This window comes from Quercus robur, chromosome 4 (genome assembly GCF_932294415.1).
Source record: "Quercus robur chromosome 4, dhQueRobu3.1, whole genome shotgun sequence".
Taxonomy (NCBI): Eukaryota; Viridiplantae; Streptophyta; class Magnoliopsida; order Fagales; family Fagaceae; genus Quercus; species Quercus robur.
This window is the reverse complement of record NC_065537.1, coordinates 28,931,931-28,954,210: the sequence shown is the minus strand read 5'-3', so window position 1 is coordinate 28,954,210 and position 22,280 is coordinate 28,931,931. Positions and strand designations below refer to the sequence as shown.

General features: G+C 37.0%; 1 protein-coding gene across 4 annotated transcripts; it reads right to left on the bottom strand.

The window, feature by feature from the left end:
* Nucleotides 1–13,261: 13,261 nt before the first annotated feature.
* Nucleotides 13,262–22,058, bottom strand: LOC126721089 (probable protein S-acyltransferase 19). 4 transcript variants are annotated; one of them, XM_050424099.1, is made up of 10 exons: nucleotides 21,400–22,058; nucleotides 20,329–20,482; nucleotides 19,902–20,015; nucleotides 19,050–19,460; nucleotides 17,229–17,297; nucleotides 17,041–17,112; nucleotides 16,817–16,945; nucleotides 16,628–16,708; nucleotides 16,157–16,357; nucleotides 13,262–14,782 (listed from the first exon to the last, which is right to left on the bottom strand). In XM_050424099.1, exons 2-10 carry the CDS (start codon nucleotides 20,416–20,418, stop codon nucleotides 13,697–13,699), a joined length of 2,253 nt encoding a protein of 750 aa, XP_050280056.1. In that variant the 5' UTR covers nucleotides 20,419–20,482; nucleotides 21,400–22,058; the 3' UTR covers nucleotides 13,262–13,696. The 4 variants fall into 4 exon arrangements, with proteins under 4 accessions (XP_050280056.1, XP_050280058.1, XP_050280057.1 ...); XM_050424101.1 differs by lacking the exon at nucleotides 20,329–20,482 and having other exon boundaries at nucleotides 19,898–20,015; nucleotides 21,400–22,056; XM_050424100.1 differs by lacking the exon at nucleotides 20,329–20,482 and having other exon boundaries at nucleotides 21,400–22,055.
* Nucleotides 22,059–22,280: the final 222 nt, after the last annotated feature.

Below are 22,280 nucleotides of genomic sequence, written 5' to 3'. Positions count from 1 at the left end.
TTATCTGTAAATTGCTTAACATGACATTACATTCTTCTTGTCTGCACAAAATAAAAATTATTCTCTTAGAGCAAGGCTTGTATACTAACACTAGTCTCATCTCATCTTTATTGTTCAATTTCAATTAAGGCTAAATTATAAATTACTTCCTTTTAACTTTTGTCAAAACTTAATCCAGTTTAGTAGCATCCAATCTATTGATTTTAGTCCTATAATTTGGACCTTCATTCAATTTAGTCATTCCATTCAGTCTCTTAAGTGGGTTGTCGTTAAGTGTCCCAAAAACAATGTCGTTTTTTTATTTTGAAATTCTTAAATTAAAAAATTCAATAAAAATAAATAAATTTGAGAAGGGTGAATTTGAATCTTGGAAGTCTCGAAACCCTTAAATCTATATGAGAGCAACTCTAAAAGTCTTCTTGAACATGTATTAGTGGAGGCTTCTAAGAGCAGAAGATACATAACCCTTAAATTTATATGAGAGCAACTTTAAAAATCTTTTTGGATGTATATTAGTGTTTACTTTTATATTAGGTCAAGTAGAAATGAAATCCTAAACACTTGATGGGCTAACAAGCTGAAATTGCAGTTTAGTGAAAACGCAATTTGATCAATCGAGATTTAGATTCAATTGGTTGAGTTTGTAAGAATTTGATCGGTTGAGAATGAATCAAAATTCCTTTTTTTTTTTTTTTTTGAGAGAAATGATAGAAATTGTATTGATCAGATAAAAAAACATATACAATAGTCCAAGAAATATCTAGGACATGAGGGGACCAGCCAAAAGCCAATATCGGTCCTCAGTAGAAAAACTTAAAACAGTAGTTACATTATGGCTACACTTTAGGCCAACAACAGGTACATTAGATTATGCTACACGTTGGGTATCTACCAGTCGTTGGTACTCCTCAAAAAGACCTCCAACGCTATCCAATATTTGCTTCAAGTGGTATTGGGTCTTCTTAAAATAGTATTTATTTCGTGCATTCCGAATAGCCCAAGCTGTGACCGCCCACCTCTCAAGTTCCACTTTGCTCAACTTTGATTGCATCTGCTTGAAGAAGAGGAAAAAAATCACAAGCTTCATTACTGCATTTTTGTGTTCTTCCCTTGAACAAAGCCCAAACATTTCTTGCAAACGGGCATGTCCATAGCAAGTGACTAATCGTCTCAGGTTGTTGTCTGCATAACTCACATGTTGGTTCCACTTTCACGCGTCTCCGATGTAGATTATCTCGAGTAGGTAGGCAATTTGAGCAACCTTTCCACATGAAATTTTAGACTTTCGGCGGCACCTTGAAGGTCCAAAGCTCCTTCCACGTAGCCCCATGTATCCAAGCTGCTAAGTGTTCAGCCCTTGGTTGGTCCTTTAGGCGCAACGCAACTTCATAGGCTATTCTGACTGTGAATCGTTGTGCTTTGTTTTCCTTCCAAATCAAAGAGTCCTCTGAGTTTTATGTTATTAAGTGGCACTACCAAGATCTCAGTTTGGGTTTGATGAGCAAAGGTGGAGTAGATTTTTCCCCTATCCCATTGTCTAGTGTCTTGGTCAATAAGGTCACAAACTCACATGTCTAGTGGGGCTTCATTCAGAGGCACGGGAGAGTGGGATAACCAGTCATGTGTGAAGACTCTAATGCTTCTACCATTTCCAACTTGTTGGGCTTTGTGGAGCCTAGTGTTGTTTGATCCGGTTGACAACCCGAATAATGTTGCATGGTTTTTAATGGGAGATTTATTGACGCTTAGTCTATGGAGTGGAGACTTAGGCCAATAGGCCCAAGTCATAGCGCTTATGGACTAGCCTCTTGGGGGTCCGAGGGCAGCGCCCTTGGGAAAAAAGAAATTTTGGCTCGTTTTGTGTATAGAACGCAATAGTGTGATTAGGGTTTATGTTGTTGTTGTGTTTTTGAGAGAGAAAAAAAAAAAAAAAACTATAGCCACACTTTGTATTTTTCCCTGATAATAGTGAAATCCCTGTAACTCCGTGGACGTAGGCAAATTGCAAAACCACGTAAATATTATCTTGTGCGTGTAATTGTTTTCTTTGGTGTGTGTTTTTCTCTATTTTTTTGTTTCTCACAGGTTGGGAATTCGGGTTAATTCCCTACAACTGGTATCAGAGCCTAGGGTTAGGTTTAAGTGGGAGCAATGGCAGAGGAAGTAGGAAAGGCGTTTGGAATAGAAAAGTTTGATGGCACAGACTTCGCGTATTGGAGGATGCAGATTGAAGATTATCTCTATGGGAGGAAATTGCATCTGCCTCTTTTGGGGATAAAACCTGAGACTATGAAGGCTGAGGAATGGGCGCTTCTTGACAGACAGGTTCTAGGAGTTATTAGGTTAACTCTGTCTAGGTCTATTGCACACAATGTTGTAAAGGAGAAGACCATAGCAGATCTGATGAAGGCTTTGTCTGGTATGTATGAAAAGTCGTCAGCAAACAACAAGGTGCATCTAATGAAGAAACTGTTCAATTTGAAGATGGCAGAGAATGCATCAGCAGCACAACATCTAAATGAATTTAACACTATCACAAATCAATTGTCATCTGTAAAAATTGATTTTGATGATGAGATTCGTGCTCTAATCGTCTTGGCTTCTTTTCCAAACAGTTGGGAGGCAATGAGGATGGCAGTAAGCAATTCTACATGAAAGGAAAAGCTCAAGTGTAATAATATACGAGATTTAATTCTAGTTGAGGAGATTCGCAAAAGAGATGTAAGCGAAACCTCAGGATCTGGTTTTGCCCTAAACCTTAAGACAAGAGGCAGAGGTAATGACAGAAATTCAAATCGGGGCAAATCAAAATCCAGAAATTCTAATCAGAACAGAAGCAAATCTAGATCAGGCCAACAAGTACAATGCAGGAACTATAGGAAAACAGGTCACTTTAGGAGGCAATGCAAAAGTCCTAAGAAGAAGAATGAAGATGATGCTGCTAATGTTGTAACAGAAGAGGTACAAGATGCATTACTTCTTGTAGTAGACAGTCCACTTAATGATTGGGTTTTGAATTCAGGAGCTTCATTTCATACCACTCCACACCGAGAAATCATACAGAATTATGTTGCAGGTGATTTTGGTAAGGTGTATTTGGTTGATGGTTCAGCCTTAGATGTTGTGGGTATGGGAGACATTTGGATATTGTTGCCCAATGGATTTGTTTGGTTACTGGAAAAGGTTCGACATATTCCTAACCTAAGGAGGAATCTGATTTCTATTAGACAACTTGATGATGAAGGACATGCAATACTATTTGTTGGTCGTACTTGGAAGGTTACAAAGGGAGCTAGGGTATTGGCTCGTGGAAAGAAGACTAGTACTCTATATATGACCTCAAGTCCAAGAGACACTATTATAGTTGCTGATGCAAGTATTGATACAAACCTATAGCACCGCAGATTTAGTCACATGAGTGAGAAAGGGATGAAGATGCTGCTGACAAAAGGAAAACTATCAGAATTGAAGTCCATTGATTTTGACATGTGTGAAAGCTACATCTTAGGAAAGCAGAAAAATGTGAGTTTCTTGAAAACTGGTAGGACACTGAAGGCTGAAAAATTGGAGTTAGTACACACTAATTTATAGGGGCCTTCTCCGGTTGCATCCCTTGGAGGTTCAAGATACTACATCACTTTTATTGATGACTCAATCAGAAAGGTATGAGTTTATTTTCTGAAAAATAAATTTGATGTATTTAAAACTTTTAAGAAGTGGAAGGCCATGGTTAAGATAGAAATAGGTTTGAAAGTAAAATGTTTGAGGTCAGATAATGGAGGAGAGAACATAGATGCAGGGTTCAATGAGTATTGTGCTGCACAGGGAATTAGGATGGAGAAGACCATTCTTGGGACACCACAACAGAATGGTGTGGCTGAGCGCATGAACAGAACTCTTAATGAGTGTGCTAGGAGTATGTAGGAGTATGAGATTGTATGTTGGACTACCAAAAACTTTCTAGGCTGATGCTGTTAGCACTGCAGCTTACCTGATAAACCGAGGACCATCAGTTCCCATGGATTTCAGACCTCCAGTTTGGAGTGGTAAAGAGGTAAAGTTTTTACATTTAAAAATTTTTTGTTGTATTTCTTATGTTCATATTGATTTTGATACTCGTAGTAAACTTGATGCAAAGTCTAAAATATGTTTTTTCATTGGCTATAGTGATGAGAAATTTGGCTATAAGTTTTGAGATGAACAAAACAGGAAAATCATCAGAAGTAGAAATGTGATATTTAATGAACAGGTTATGTATAAGGATAGGTCAACTGTAGTGTCAGATATTACAAATATAGATCAAAAGAAATCTGAGTTTATCAACTTAGATGAATTGACTGAAAGTACTGTCCAGAAAAGGGGTGAAAAAGATAAGGAGAATGTAAATTCACAGGTAGATTTAAGTACACCTGTAGCTGAAGTTCGCAAATCTTCCAGGAACATTAGACCTCCACAGCGTTATTCACCTGTTTTAAATTATCTCCTGTTGACTGATGGTGGTGAGCCAAAGTGTTATGATGAAGCCTTGCAAGATGAGAATTCAAGCAAGTGGGAGTTAGCCATGAAGGATGAGATGGATTCCTTGTTGGGGAATTAGACATGAAAACTGATTGAATTGCCAGTAAGAAAGAAGGTTTTGCACAACAAGTGGGTATACAGAATAAAAAATGAGCATGATGGTAGCAAACGTTACAAGGCCAGATTAGTTGTTAAAGGATTCCAGCAGAAGGAAGGTATTGACTACACAAAGATATTTTCTCCAATTGTGAAGATGTCAACAATTAGACTAATACTGGGAATGGTGGCTGCAGAAAATTTACATCTTGAGCAGTTAGATGTAAAGATGGCATTCCTTCATGGTGACTTGTATGAAGACCTTTACATGATTCAACCAGAAGGGTTCATTGTTCAGGGATAAGAGAATCTAGTTTGCAAACTAAGAAAGAGCTTGTATTGCCTAAAACAAGCTCCTAGACAGTGGTACAAGAAATTTAACAGTTTTATGCATAGAATTGGGTTCAAGAGATGTGAAACTGATCACTGTTGCTATATTAAGTCTTTTGACAATTATTACATCATATTACTATTGTATGTGAATGATATGCTTATTGCAGGGTCTAGCATTGAGGAGATTAATAATCTGAAGAACCAATTGTCCAAACAGTTTGCAATGAAGGATTTGGGAGTTGCAAAGCAAATCCTTGGTATAAGAATCTTTAGAGAGAAGGCTAATGGTACACTGAAACTTTCACGGTCAGAGTATGTGAAGAAAGTTCTCAGCAGATTCAATATGAATGAAGCTAAACCAGTGAGCACACCTTTGGGTAGTCACTTCAAACTAAGCAAAGAACAGTCACCGAAGATAGAAGAAGAAAGGGACCATATGAGCAAGGTGCTCTATGCCTCAACTATTGGCAGCTTGATGTATGCTATGGCGTGTACAAGGCCAAACATTGCACATGCAGTGGGAGTTGTAAGCAGATTCATGAGTAGGCCTGGAAAGCAGCACTGGGAGGCAGTCAAGTGGATTATGAGATATCTGAAGAGTTCATCAGATACATGTCTTTGCTTCACAAGTGCAAGTTTGAAACTGTAGAGTTATGTAGATGCTGATTTTACTGGTGATATTGATAGTAGAAAGAGTACTACTGGGTTTGTTTTTACTCTAGGTGGTACAGCTATATCATAGGCTTCAAATCTACAAAAGATTGTCACTTTGTCTACTACAGAAGTTGAATATGTTGCAGCAACTGAAGTTGGAAAGGAGATGATTTGGCTACATGGTTTCTTAGATCAATTGGGTAAGAAGCAGGAGATTGGCATTCTACACAGTGACAGTCAGAGTGCAATCTTTCTTGCCAAAAATTCGGCTTTTCATTCAAAGTCGAAGTATATACAGACAAAAGACCACTTTATCCGTTACCTTGTTGAAAATAAGCTGGTAATACTTGAGAAGATTTGTGGATCTAAGAACCCAGCAGACATGTTGACTAAGGGTGTCATTATTGAGAAGCTGAAGTTGTGTGCAGCTTCAGTTGGTCTTCTAACTTGAGGATAGGAGGATGAGTTGTAGGGATGAAGGATTGTTTTTGGAGGATTGTGGTTTGATGTTGGTGATTGAACTAGTCTCCAAGTGGGAGATTTGTTGGGCTTTGTGGAGCCTAGTTGTGTTTGATCCGGTTGACGACCCGACCTGACCCAACCCGAATAATGTTGCGTGATTTTTAATGGGAGATTTACTGAGACTTAATATATGGAGCGGAGTGAAATCCCTACAACTCCGTGGATGTAGGCAAATTGCCGAACCACATAAATATTGTCTTGTGTGTGTGTGATTGTTTTCTTTGGCGTGTGTTTTTCTCTTCTTTTTTTTTCTTTTTCTTTTTTGTGTTTCTCACAGGTTGGGAATTCGGGTTAATTCCCTACACAACCTTCCACCATGCACCTTCTTTGATGATTTTCCTTGCTTCCAGGAGACTATGCCAAACAAAGGATGGATTATTGCCTAGTTCAGCATCCGTGAAAGAGCATTTTGGGAAGTAACGCGCCTTGTACACCTCGTAGAACAGAGACCGATTATCCTATACTAACCGCCATGCTTGCTTAGCTAGCATTGCTAAATTAAATGCGTGAAGGTCGTAGAACCCCATTCCAGCCTCCTTTTTTGTCGTACATAGTTTCTTCCCAATTAATCCAAAGGATCTTACGTTCCTCTTGCTTTTGACCCCACCAATATTTGGTTAGGAGGGAGTTTATATTATCACGCATGGAGTTTGGCAACTTGAAGAGACTCATTGAGTATGTGAGGATTACTTGTGCCACTGTTTGGATAAGTATCTCACACCCCGCCTTTGAGATGAATTTTTCCTTCCACCCCCTTACTCTCTTGGTAATCTTTTCCTGCAGGTCTTTGAAGGTGTTAACCTTTGACTTGCCATTAGCCATAGGCAACCTGAGGTACCTATCACAATTATCTGTCATCACCCTCACACCTAGCAACTGTTGTCTTGTTTGTCTAATCTTTGGTCTCGTGTTCTTGCTAAAAAATAATGAGGTTTAATGTCTATTGATGGCTTGGCCCAAGGCATCTTCATACTGTCCCAAAAGGTGTAACAATCTCTAGCATTCACCTACTGTTGCACGGTAGAATAAGAGGCTATCATCAGCAAATAGCAGATGAGAGACACTCACCCCATGTTGGCTAGACTTGATCCCCTTAATCACCCTTGTCTTCTCAGCTGTTTTCAAAAGGGCAGATAAGCCTTCTGCATACAATATAAAAAGGTATGGAGATAGAGGGTCCCCTTGCCTTATCCCTCGTGAAGGATTAATGAAGCCCTTTGGCTCCCCATTGATAAGTACCGAGTAGGAAGGTGTAGTAATTGTCTCCATAGCCAACCGGACCCATCTTGGATCAAAGCCTAGTTTCTCCATCATTTTTTTCAAGAATGATCATTCCACCCAATCATATGCTTTGCTAATATCCAGTTTGATTGCCATTTGCCTCACCTTTCCTTTCCTTTTGTTACACATCCTATGGAGCAACTCATATGCTATAGTAATGTTATCAGTAATTAAGTGGTCTGGAATAAATGCACTTTGAGCATCAGAAATGACAATAGGCAAAATGATTTTTAGGCGGTTAGCAATAACCCTAGATAAAATGCAAGAAACAACGTTATCCAAACTAATGGGTCTATAGTCAACCATGTGCTTTGGGTCATTTTTCTTTGGGATTAATACAATACGAGTGTAATTCATTTTTTTTAGCATGTGGCTGGAATTCAAGATTGATAAAATAGCTACTGTAACATCGATCCCTACTATGTGTCAAAACTTTTGGAAGAAAAAAGGGGACATACCATCGGGTTCTAGTGATTTGGATGGGTGCATTTGAAATAATGCAAGTCTGACCTCCTTTGACGTGTACCTTTGGAGTAGGATGTCATTCATTCTGGGAGTGACTAATTTGTCCACTGAGTCCAGCACCACATTTGCATTGACTAGGTTTGCTGAAGTGAATAGGTGTTGAAAATAGGATTCAACTAAATGGACAATACTCTCCTCAGTGGTGCCCCCACACACCCTCATTATCAAACACCCCTGAGATGTGATTTTTGCATCAACATTGGCTAGCCCTTTAATTGAAGAACTTGGTATTTTTGTCTCCTGCAAGTAACCATTTAGAGTGAGATCGCTATCACCAAAAAATTTCATCCTAATGTAGTATGTTGTTGATGCCAGCCTTTACTTCTTTAATTTCATCCAAGAACTCGGCATTATTCAGAGAGCACAACTCCTCCAGGCTATGTTGTTTCTCCTTCAATAAAGTTTTTGAGCTTCCAAAGGCTACACGGCTCCACGGCTCCACTCCACTAAGGCAAAACTACATTTTTTTAATCCTTTCAAACAACACTGCCATTGGACTACCACGTCCCACCTCGGTTGACCAAGCCTCTTGTATAATAGTCTCACAACTCAAATGGGAAGCCCACTTCTCTTTAAACCTGCGTAAGATTTTTTTTTCTCCTTTCTTGATGTGTTGTATTTTGTGTAGTAATGAGGATCGAGACATGATCCGAGTGTGAGGCTTAGATGTTTGTTACTTGGCAGTATGGGAACATTTCTCTCCATTCAGTTGTGGTGCACGCTCTGACAAGTCGTTCCTACACAAAGACCTCCCCATGTCTTCCATTGTTCCACGTAAACATATTCCCTCGGAAACCTAAGTCCACCAAACCACAGTGTAGTAAGGAGGCTCGAAATGCCTGCATAAGATTCAAGGGTTTTTGTAGTCCCCTTTGTTTCTCTTCGGATGTTAGAATTGAGTGTCAAGAGTGAAGGTGCCGCAACAATTGCCAAGACTCGTTCTTTCTCTGCTCCTCCAGCCAACCATAAAATCCAGTCAGTCTCCATGGGGTATTGGGGTCATTGAGTATGAGAGCATCAATATGGTTTAGTGTGAAAGTTTGGATGTGTAGGTCTACCTCCTCCATCCACAACATTGTGAGTCCACCGCTTCTTCGAATACTTGAAACGGCCAACATACAACGGTATGGTAATCCTTCCTGAATTGGTCGCATCTTGTCTATGGATTGCTTTGTCTCCATAAGAAACAAAATTTTTGGAGCTTTTTCTCTCACCAACTAGAGAGGACTTCTACTGCACGTTGGTTCCAAGTCCCTAGCAATTCTAGCTTAAGATGATCATTGGGCTCGACGAGGCTGGACCTCAGCCTCCACCGTTTGAATCATTTTTTCTTGAACACCATCCACGGTTTTGTTCTTCTTTCTGTCTAGTTTTTATGTTTTATCCTCAGGTTGTCCTTGCTTTAAGCCAATCTTGGTAGGGCTTTGTGAACTGTTAGGCTTGAGAGAGTCACTTTTACGTAAAAAAATTTCCATGTGGCTATTTTCCCAATCTGTCGTGGCTCCTTTGTTTTAATAAGGTCATGTGCTTCCTCACATGCAAATGTGCTCTAGTTGAGTGGTTCAGTGTTTTGTGGAGTCTGAGTGGGCCCTACATATTCAACTTGAACACTGTATAAGTTTGTGGCTTGATTAGTGGAGTTGTATAATTCATTATACGTTTACTTCCATGCTCGTGTCCTCAATCCCATTCGTACAAGTTGTTTTGGTACGTGGAGTGTCCTTGTGATCATATACTAGTTCCGTAGAATCTGCTCCGTTAATTCCAGTATCTTTAATTCCCTGATTCAACACTACTTTTGAAACTGTCCCGTCATTGTTGTCATTAATTCCCTGATTTTCTCCAAATCCGTCGTTTGGCGTTACTGCATTGCTTCGAGGTGGAACCCTAGGCCTGAGATCTTGTTTCGGCCTTGCTTTCAACATAGTATCTCTTTCCAGTGTATTCGACTCTTTGTTCCTTCCATCGATATCCTGCTTTCAACCAATCCCCATAGCGTGTGGCTGTCTGGTCTGGATCTTTTGGTTTATGGCATTCTCTTACATCATGGCCAAAGATACCACACTGGAAACAGAGACCAACTAATCTCTCATATCTGAAACTGATCCGTACCTGGTCGCCTTTCGAGTTTGATACACATCCTCCTCATTGAATGGGTTTGTCAAGGGGTATTGCTACTCTTACTCTAATGAATCTAGCTTGATTCAACAAGAACGTTTTTTTATCAACCTCCACTTCCTGTCCCAATCCTCTTTCGGTATCCAACCCTGCTTCTTCATTAATCAAATCAAAAGGTAGTGCCCACACTTGAGTCCAAATTGGTACATCTGAAAAAGTAACCAATCTTGACTAGCAATAATCCGTAAATCATTAACAAGCTTCCATGCAGACCTTAAGAGAGTCTTAGCTGCTTGCTGGTTGTAAGGTCGGGACATGAGGAACTGCCCCAGTAGGCTAAGGGAATATTCTTCCAGGGTTTTCTCTCGCTGAGTTGCCTAAACCTTTAGTATTTCACCATCTTCCTCCGTAAGCTTAATCTATTGTAACTTCTCAATAAAGTCAGAGTCCATGATTGTGGTTGTGAGTGTTCCATTGCTAGTCACTGTGGAAAGGAAAGGCTCACACAAGGTGAGAGAGAGAGAGTTCCTACAGAGAGGAGAAGAAAAATGTACTTCAAATTAAAATTCCTTGACTTGCACACTAATTTGCTGAAATTTGAGTACCTATGAAACCTATGAAAAACTTATAGGCTCTAAAGAGCTATATAACAAGACATGTTTTGATTATGTGTCTCCTCATTGTATACTAACACTAGTCTCATCTTTATTATTCAATTTCAATTAAGGCTAAATTACACATCAAAAAAAAAAAAAAAATTAAGGCTAAATTAAAAATTACTTCCCCAAAATTCAATCCAGTTTAGCAGCGTCCAATCTTTGACTTTAGTCCTATAATTTTGATCTTCATTCAATGTAGTCATTCCATTCAGTCTCTTAAGTGGGTTGTCATTTTTCTTTTCTTTTTTAGTCTCTTAAGTGGTTTGTCATTAAGTGTCCCAAAAACAATGTCATTTTGTTATTTTAAAATTCTTAAATTAAAAAATTCAATAAAAATAAATACTGGAAATTTTTTATTAAAAAAAGTAGAAATTGATTTTTTTTTTTTTTTCCAAATTGAGGCAAGAAAAAGAAAAGAAGGGATTTTTGTAATTAAAAAAAAAATATCTTCTTCTATAAAAAGAATTTGCTGTGACTACATAATTTCAACTGAAATTTTATATGGTTTTGCTGAGAATTGAGGATTTAACCCAAAATTTATATATAAATAAAAAAAATAAAATTAAAAAAAAAGACTTTTTGAGAAATGGGGATTTAATCAAAAACTTTTCCCCAAAAAATTTTTTGGATAAGTATTATTCTAGAAAGGCAATTACATAAATTCAACCAAAAAAACTCTAGCGATACAAAATTTCTCTATGCACAGCGGCACGGATTTAAATCTCCTTCTACCACTTGCCAAAAAGTCTTATAATTCAATGACAATGACTATTCTCCTTATTTCTCTATTATTCTAGAAAGGCAATTATATAAATTCAACCAAAAAACCTCTATTGATACAAAATTTCTCTATGCATGGCAATACAGATTTGAATCTCCTTCTTCTACCACTTGCCAAAAAGCCTTATAATTCAATGACAATGACTATTCTCCTTAATGAGTTTTGTATCCCTGCCCTATTATTTAAACTATCAATTAAAAAAAAAAAAAAAAAAAGAAAGGAAAATCAACCCGGTTAATGTGGGATTATTGATACATATATATTTCTTTTGGTTGGTAAAAGGGATTATTGATATGTTGTATCTTTGGGAAGCATCATATCAAATGCAAAACGCAAGGGCCAATTAAGAATCTTAGTCATGGGCTAATGATGAGAAGCAAAATATTTTATTATTCAAAGCTAGTTGCACTCCAGTTGGGATATCACACTGGATCTGGGGCTATCACTGTCAACAAAGCAAGGATTAATTAATTTATAAATAAATTACTTTCGGCCTTCATCTAGTCATCTCTCACCAGTCACCACTAAAATTCTTAGTTTTTATTAGTATTGAAATGCAGCAGGGGAATTATATAAAACTTTGTTGGGAGCTGTGAATATAGCAAGATGCATGGAAGACCAACAACTCATCCTTAATTTATTATTATTATTTTTTTATTATTATAAACATCCTTAATTTGATTTGACATAATTTTCTTTCCTTTTCTTTTCTTTTTTAAAGAAAACTTAGGTCATTATCCTCATATTTTGTAACGTGAAACTTTTGTTTTTGGTTGAGCATAACGTGAAACTTTTGTTTTTGGTTGAGCATAACGTAACTAGATTGCCTTCTTTTTTATTCTTTTTTATCTTTCTCTGATAATTTGAAGGCTTGTGCCTTATTAGGCTATATAGCTTAGAACGTACCATTCCTGCTTTTTTTTTTTTTTTTTTTTTTAAGAGTTAATTACAATATATTGTTAACTCCACAGTTCGGCCTATTTCTTCTTTAAATCCTCAAGCACTTAGTACAATACCTACTCCCCGTACTAAAGATTAGTTTACCTCCGTCCATGTGTAATTGTGTATATGAAAGCTAGCAAAGTTTTTGGAACATTTCAAACAAAACAATTGAACACACACAAGGAACAGTAGTATTATTTTCACAATTATAAATCAGCCTAACGACTGTTAGACTGTTAGGCCTATGCGAGGGATCTTGCACTTAATAATAATAATAATAATAATAATAATAATAAATTAAAATAAACTTGCAATCAAACTGGATGGCCTGTCAAAGTGTTTGTGGGTCTTTTCGTCAACTCCGGTTTTCTTTTCTAGACATTTTTGCTAGAAATTACATTCTTGGAAATTTTTGCTCGAAATTACATTATTGGAATGTTATGAGAATGTAACTAATGAAGCAAACATTGTAATTTTATATTCTTGTAATGAGATTCCATAAATCAAAGATTCCAAGAAAGTAATGTCACATGCAAACCAGATGCCCCCTAAGAGGAAAGAAAGAAAGGGGAGATTGAAATTAGTGACCTCCACACTTCATGTGCGATCCGCCACCACTTTGGATTATCTCACAAACCTATTCATAATAATTGTATTTGACATGCTCTTACTAACTCTTAAGCAGAAAGATTCATTGGAAAAGTTTAATGTACTATTTGAACAATCTTCTTCAGCCATGTACCTCATATTTCTATCTGCAGGATTCAACCATGTTCAAGCCATTCAAAAACATCACATATTAATCAAAATTGAGAGCTGTAAACCGAGCAAATTGAAAAATAATCATATCAACAAGATTAACATAAAAAGTGGAATAGAAAATTTCGACAAATTTTCTAAAACCTATCAATGAAGCTCAGTTGTAGAGTTAGAAAGGACTGAAGTGATATTGTTTGGAAACGTTGTTTAGTGAGCGTGAGAGTGATATTTCTATGAATTGCCCTCTCATTTACAAACTTCACCTAATGCCGATGTGTAAAATCAAACAAGCTTCACTAAAAGCCGGAGTGCAAATTCAGAAATTCAGCCAGTTAATCGCTCGAACATCCTGATACAATCGTGGTTGCAACAGTTTCGAAACATAAGGCTTCAGGGGTCTCAGAGCAGCTCCTGTCAAAGGTTTCCCAGCTTCCATTGGCCAATCAATAACCAAATTGGAGGAAAATTGTGCATTCGTTTTGTTAGAAGTCCAATGATAAGCTTGAAGCTACTTAAAACCAGGGCCAGATTGGGTTTTATGCTCGAAACTTGTTGGGACAAACACAGGAAGCTGATTTGATGTTGAGTCTCTTTTGAATCTAGACTCCCGTGACAAATTAAAGGCCACTCTCTCTTGGCTCTCTCTAGAACCCAAACCTCGATCATTCTTCAAACTATCCCTTACCGGGACACTCAAGAGTGGACCACCAAAGAAAATTGAGTCTCCTGTGTAGAGCAGCTTCTCTGCTTGTGGAACTGGAGCCTTTGCTGCAGAAGATGAAGGCTCATGTGGCGGAATAACTGGCCTTCTGCCATGACTGCTAGTTTCAGCAGTAGAACTTGGCAATCCAATTTGCATGGATGATCGGTTTCTAGCTTCTGAAGCTGATACAGGAACTGATACATATCTCCCAGCTTCTTGGTCCCAAACAACAGATGTCCTTTTAACGTCTCTGAGAAGAGAAGTAGCTGGAGCTGTAAACATTAAAGGATCAGTACTTCCCTTCTGCATGATCTTTTCATCAAATGCTGAAGGATGCGATGTAGAGGTCTTGACATTTGGAAAAGTTGCCTTAGAAGTTAATGGACGATCATGAACAAAACTAGGGACAGAGGTAGCTGCACTAAAACGACCCAGACCATGACCTTGCGGTAGAGGGCTGAGTGTGACAGCTTCATGAACATGGCTCGGACTGCTGAAGCTGCTCACGCTTTGAGTCCCAGTTTCATACTCATCCCGGCTACCTTGGCTTGGAGCAAAAGAGGTTCTCAGGGGAGATAATCGTAAATCATTCTTTATCTCTTTATTTGCCCCCGTGTCAGTGCTCACGCTACTTCTGATGCTCATGTTGCCACTGGAGCTTAATTCAGGATCCTGTAAACGGCGGTTATCAACTGGTCGCAGAACAGAGGATGATGCCCTAGCCTTGGCTGCCGCTCTCATGGCTTCATTAGAATCTAACCTCGCTAGCTTCCAAGCACTAATACGAACAGGCCTTTTCGGTACCTTTTGCCCTCTTTCTGCATTTTCAGCTGCGTCTGGATCGACAGTTGATGGAACCATCCCAGGCTCCAAGTGAGGTACCACTTCGTCCTATTGTAGAATGTTTAAAACAGGTACCCATGAATCAGGTCAGAAGCTTGTTTCAAGTTCGAAACAAGGATGACATTATTTCTTTTGCAAGATAAAAAAAAATAGAACTAAACCTGTCCACTTGCAGTCAGTTCTCGCACCCACTTTTACATGCATGATCACCAATAGATTTTAAAATTTTCAAGAATTAATGGGAACAAAAAAGGCAAAATAAATTGGAGAATTGTGAGGATATTTGATAGAAAACTTTCTATGTATCCCTTCTCTAGAACATTAGGAATTCAAGTTAGAATCAATATATTAGAAAAGAATCCCATAGCTTCAATTTAAGCTTCTCTTAACTTCTTGAATAATTACCCAATCTCTACTAGGACATTAAAACATATCAAAAGCCATCATTTGGATAATGCAATGAAAATAAATAGAACCTTGTTTACTTTGTTGTCAACATTGATACGAAGAAAAGAGAAAATGGATTAAACAAAAAAAAAAAAAAATGACAATTAGATAAGACTGCCTACCAATTACCTCTCTTAAACTCCAAAAAGTGAGAATTTTGTGCACTGGTTACAACCTTTTCATATTCATCTAACATTTCTATTCATTTGGAAGTTAGTTTATCCTTTTTTTTTTTAATCTATTTTCTTTAGGAACATGGCCAAGAATGCAGAAGATAAGGGCAAATAGGGAATAATATAACTTTAGAAGCAAAAGCGAAAACAACCAGCACCTTGCCAGCCTAATTACGGTTTATACAACAGATGTATGTAATGGGTTTTCCATGCTCTTTATCCAATGGTTATCTCAAAAGCCAGAAGAATAATTGGGAGAAATTGAAGAGGAGGAAAAAAGAGGGGGGGCTGCACTTGGTAAGTATATGTCTATGTTGGGAAGTGGTCCCAACTAGAGCAAGATTCTTTAGGTAATCATGCAGATGACCCTAATATACTAGGGATATGGTTTCACTGATGTCTTCTCTTGTGTACTTCTGGTGCGCTTGGGTGGCATCCCCTTGGGCCTTGGCATTTTCAATAAAGTGCTTTACTTAATGAGAGAGATTTTTTGGCTGAGACTTTTTTCTTTGGGGTCTGTTTCCTTGCCCTTTAGCAATTGCTTATAATTTATAAAACTAAGAAAAAAAAATTCTTCCTTTCCTTTTCTTTCTTGGCTTCTTTTTTCTTTCTTCCTTACATCAGATGATATTGAGCACAGTGGAGCAATTAAACTCTTCCGCCCACTACAAGCGTATTTTATCATTTGGTTGGTAATCTAGGGAATGAAATATTCAAACTGCATATGTTGGGGCATAAATAATGTATTTTGATGGATACTTTAAAATTTCCCCAAAATGAAAATAAAGTAAATAGTAAATACCTGATAGTCCACAAATACCCTGGGAGGGGTACACCATGCCCCCTTGTATTGTAGACCCAGGGAACTACCACCACTCAAACCAGTTGTAGCAGACCCTGATGGGGAGTACATTATATTTGGCATTTCCTCATCCATAGATGCCCCTGCAGGTGCCTCACTCATGGCTCTCATTGCCACAACATACTCATATGTTGTGATACCCTGATTCAATATAGAAACATAAAGGATAATGAGGACATTTACATAGATAAGGAAATTCCCTCTCCTGAGTCCCAGTCCCCAATATTTACTTATGTTTAATTTCTAGTTTCTACACTTGGTTAATTGCCAAAATGGATTACACTGTACAACTAGCATTCCGAACCCAATTATAGTTATCTCCAAATATTAAGATCTCTCCCTCCAACTTCTCTGTGACAAACCTAAACACCATAGAAGGCAAAATATACACAAAATTTCTCTGCCACTGACCTTTCTAATTAGTATCATGTGGAAAAAGAATAGTTCACCCAAAGGTATACATGCCAGCATGGAAACTACCGTACATATAGCCTACATAAAATCAGATCTAGCATTAGCACAAGATTCTTATTAATTAGCATATTTAAACAAATAAATTATATGTCAACATTGGGTAAAGCATTTTTGATAAGGGTGTACCACAACTGTTGCAAAGGGGGGACGAGTGAAACCATTTCCAAGCGTATCAAAAATTTCAGTTTCCATGCCTTTCTTATTAACAAAGCAACGCACTAGAACAGCAATTCCAACTCCAGCTTCAATAACAAGCTGAACCAAAGAAGTAAAAGGAGGGGAAAGGGGAGGGATATTAGCGACAAAGAAAATATTTTCTTTAGAAATAGTTATCAGATGGCAATACATACCCAAACAAGACTTATGGCCATGAGAGAAATAAAAGTCACATAATTTTTGTGCCCTACACAATTGTTAAGCCACTGCAGCCATATAATATATAGAGGTTAGTCTCAAAAGAAAACCAAGTATTTTACAATTACACAATACTTCATGACGTGTTCGTAAGGAACATTTTTGAAGCAATATGAAGATATACCCGGCAGTGGTGATCAAAACCATCAACACATTTATCACAACTTCTACAGTGTTTGCTGAATTTGCGAACCTGCAAAATGAAAAGCATCCATGGTTACTATACACAACCAAATTGTAGTAATGTTTTACTGTACAGATAATTTTTTGCCATGTGCTTTTCTTGCACCTGAGTGTGCCATGACATGAGTCTACCATGGTCAGAAACCATGAGAGTATAAATTTAAGAAGACTCTATCATCCCAAATGAATTTCCCTAGATGTAGGGTCCTTGGTAGCTTACAAGAAGTGAATAAAGATTGGCACATATCTAATATATTACTAAACAAACATGACTTCAGAATCCAGGAGAAGTTAAAGAGATATAAGCACCATTTTTTATATCAAGAAGCACGGTGACCTAAAATATGCAGAGAAATTAAATCACCCCATCAATCTAATAAGGAAAGCTCAAGTACTGGCAATATCAGCATTAGAATCATGGAGCATGTTGTAAGTCTGTCCAAAAATAATTCAAAATCTAAACAGAGTACCTATTTTGAAAAAATAACAATTCCTCACCTAAGCAATGACTATTTTTCACAAGGCAAGATATTTGATAACCATCTCCATGAATAGGGTTTAAATGTCTGAGCTCTGAGGCCTAGGGAATTCCCCTTACTGGAATTAAAATGACTTAATTAAAGGAGCAATAGAGACAGGTTCCTTACGTTATCAAAAAAATAAAAATAAATAAGGAGCAATAGATACAACATAACCATTAATGATTCTGATTTCTAGGTACCATACCTAAACTGTATCAAAGTTTTCTGAAGTAGACATACCCTACTCCAGTGTAACCAGCTATTCCCAAAACCTTTACCTTCCATAACATAATTATAGAATGGCAACCCATGACCACTAGCCTTTTCCAAGACCAATCTAAATTGCTAGGCAACTAAAAATAAACTAAAAATAACCTTGCTGAACTATCAGAATTCCACCGTTGATATGGTCTCCTAACCAAAAGAGAGATTTTAAAAGGACCAAAAGATAGTGAAGAATAAAAGGGGAAAAAAAATTGATTCCAACCAAAATTTTGCTCCTGGAGATTGAGAAATGGTCAGATCCACAATCCTAATTGGAAATAAATATTCTTAACAAATGAATGCACCCTACTGAACTAAAAATTATAGATCCATTTAGGCTAACAAAGCCTTTGACCATTGCAATCAAAGAATTGAGCATTACGTGAAAAAATTTCTGCTCTCAATAAGATTGAATAGAAATCTTCCGAAGCTAGCATAATCATCCTCGACACTATATCGGTCAATTATTGGATTTCATGAGCTTTCCCTAAGTTCAAGGTTGATAACATACATGATTTGCCCAGCTAACATGGTTGCTGAAGCTCCAAGTACTATCATCCCAACTCAATATATCGTTTCGGTCTCTCTCTCTATGTGTGTCTCTGTGTATGATAGTAATTATGCACTTAAAATAGTACAGTAAAAAGTAGGAATATACATCACATGAGTTCAAGGGCAATAGACACAAGATGACACCTGAAATTATAACCTACTACAAACTTTAAAATCAAATAAAGAACAGTTTAAAAGTCAATTTCAACTTGGGTAGAGTCAAGATGCCATCAAAAGTTCTAGAATTTCTCTTCCCACACCACATGAGACATAAAGGAATTGCATTACACACATTGCTAATCATTGTAAAACAAGAATGCAACAAATGTATGAGGAAATAAAATTGCTAGGTGTGACAAGTATTGACCATAACAAAATACATCACTCTTATTAAAAAAAACATCATACTTTTCATGATGTTATACCTCAGCATTACACAATGTGCAGAACAAAGCCTCTTCACCAGTGCCCTGCTCCTCAGCTGCCCCTTCCTGTTTGCGGCAATCTTCATGCACAAACAATGCACAGAAGATTCCTCCCGTGTTAGAACAGGACTTTGAGCTGATTGGTTCCAAGGGAATATTTACTCCCCCAACTTCACCTACTGAGCCTTTCCTACTAGAGTTAGCCCCTGCTATAGAACTTTTGGAAGCTGATGACGGAGAAGAATGCTCCCTGCTAGCAGTTTCATCAAATTTTCTAGGCAGGTCATTTGCCGATAACCCATGATTTGTATTGAGAATATTAGTTGTCCCACCATAAAATCTGGACATAATTCCAGGATCCGCTGGGTTAATTGCGGTACAGCGAACATAAAGAATGAAAACAAGGAGTGCCTGTGGTGAAATGATAGGGGAATAAAATTAGACATAAGTTCTATATTTGACAGAAGAAAATGAATCTAGGAAAATTCTAATGCCATGATATTAAAATTAAGACAATGCATAATATGAGGTGAATGAGATATTTATGGTCATCTCCTTCTTCACTTAGCAAAAGGACCCTAAAGTTATTTACTAACAGTTATCATCATCCGCTCATCTCCTTCTTCACTTAGCAAAACATGTATCAAATATTAATTTTGTTATGCTTTGAAGCTGAGATTACTCAAAATTCTCTGTAATTGTGTTACAGTCAATTTATCCAGTTAGAAAGAGCATCCTAAAACAATGAGATAATGAAGTTTTCAAAATCTCCCAGAAAGTGAAAGAGAGACAGCACCCGGAGCAGGGGTGGGGGGGAACATAATTGCATAGAAATCAAATGAACTCACATACCACTGGGGAGTAAGTGCCAACCAGAATGTACTCCCAGGTACGGCCTCCAAGGAAAGGAGCAAAGAAAGCATAGAATGCGACCACTAACAAGCAGAATACAGTGATTGCAACAACCTATCCAAGCAAGAAATTTGAAAATATTTTAGAATACACGAAACTATAAACACAGGTAATTATAACAAAACAAGAATAAAAAGAAAATCTACTGTCCAAAAAATGGCTATAAGAAATGCCACCTTGATAGATGCTATTAATGCATAACTGCAAAGCATTAAGCAATTATTCAACACTCAACAGTAAACCATAAACCAAAAAGTACACAAAAGATTATAACCAGTCGTGCAATATTATAAAACTGATGATTCATTGATAGCAACAGCACATTCTTTTTATAAGTAATGGTAATAGAATAAATGATAAATCATACCAACCACCAGCATATTGACCATTTCCAGCTTCTGTTGATACAAATAAATGTCCCACAAAACACAGACCTTTGTTTTAACCATTTAACCATTTAATACTATCAAGGTTGATTGAGGACTCAAGACTGCAGCTTCCCGCCAAAAAAATGACGTCTACTGTCCTAATTCAACACCGCCCAGTTAGTAAACATGAACAACTCTGTGATTCTTTTTTTCTTTTTCTTTTTTTTTTCTTTTTTTTTTAACTGAATAAAAACCATGTGATTCACAACTTATCCTTCTTCCTTGACCTGATACTGTAGGCTCTAGCATATTTAACAATACTGATTAAAATATATAAATAAATAACTTTTTAAAATTATTCTTTAATTTGTTTTCCTCGAGAACTAAAAAGAGCACAAGTTAAATTGAATCTTATCAAAAGAACAAGAACTAAGGTGATAAAGAAACAATTAAACTGTAAACCATAGAAGTACTTTTCTAAAAGTGAATTGCCACTCAAAGAACAGAAAATAGAAATTGACTAATAACATATACTGAACACACCAATAATGAAAGAACAATGACACTTCCTCTCCTCTTAAAAACCTACTGGAGGGTAAGGTCACACTACACAATCCAAAAATGAAAAACAAATAGTAAAAGATAACAAAGGACCAAGTCTACCCAGGTCTAACCAATTACTTTAAAAATACAAAACATGCACTCAGGAACTCAAAATTATACTTTTGTTCCTTGACTCCCAAAACTAATATAGCTCCTGATTGATCTTAAAAGTTTCTCCTCACATGAATAAAAAAAAATACTCAGAAACAAGTGCATACTTAAGAAAATCATAGAACAATGCTGGCAAAAGAAAGCACCACCATACACATGAATTGAGCATCAAAATACAGACAAAAAAATAAAATTTACATACCAAAAATGGATCATATTCTAAACATATAGCATTTCAGAGAAAACCCCACATGAAAAAATCAGTGCTTTAACAAAACCCTAATGAAAAAAGAAAAAGAAAAAATGAAAAAGTGAGCACAGGAAGTGAGTTAAACAGAGTTGATATGGACACATACCTGAAAGGTGTGAGCAGGTAGTTGCCATCCATGTTTTCTCACCATAACTGCCTCAATTCAGACCCCAAAAACCCCCACACCCTACAAAGAATCCAAAGCCCTAATACTCACACACACACACACACCCACCCACTTAGAGACAGAAACACAAACCAGAGAGAAAGATGAAGTTTTGAAGAGAGAAAAAGCAAAAAAGAGGTTTCCTTCTCTGTAACCAAACTATGTGTAAACAAAATGAGTTCCTTTTTAAGAGGACCCAACAAAAAGAAAGTGCCAATTTTTTTAAATTTTTTATTTATTTTGCTAACTCTCACTCCTACCCATTACTCACTTCAAAAAAGTTTTTTTTTTTTTTTTTTTAAAGAAAATTTATGGTGGAAAATAAATACTATATAAGAGACAAATAAATGATGATAAAAAATAAATAAAAAATAAAAATAGAAACCCAGTTCAGAAAGAAACTTCAACGAGTCCAAAGAGAGAGAGAGAGAGAGAGAAGCTGAGTTGAAACGGTGAAAGAGAATGAATGTGAGAAATGACAAAAGCAAACTCACAGTGACCAAAATAAAAAGACAAACACAACAAACACAAAAAGCGTAAAAGCGTTGACACTACAGAATTTGCTTTGCGCTTTGACAGGCTATTGTATTGTTGTTTGTGATCATATTGGTTCCTACTATGATGCAATATATTTTGTTAGATGTGTCTGTCTCTACTATTAGGTATGCCTTTGCTCCTTTCAAAAAAAAAAAAAAAAGGTATGCCTTTGCTGCAAAGCATTGGCTATGTATGTATTGTATTATTGTTTTCCTTTTCTTTTCTTTTTTTTCCTAGTGGTCCCCACTGCTTTTATTATTTTATTTTTTTCGGTTTTTAAGGAT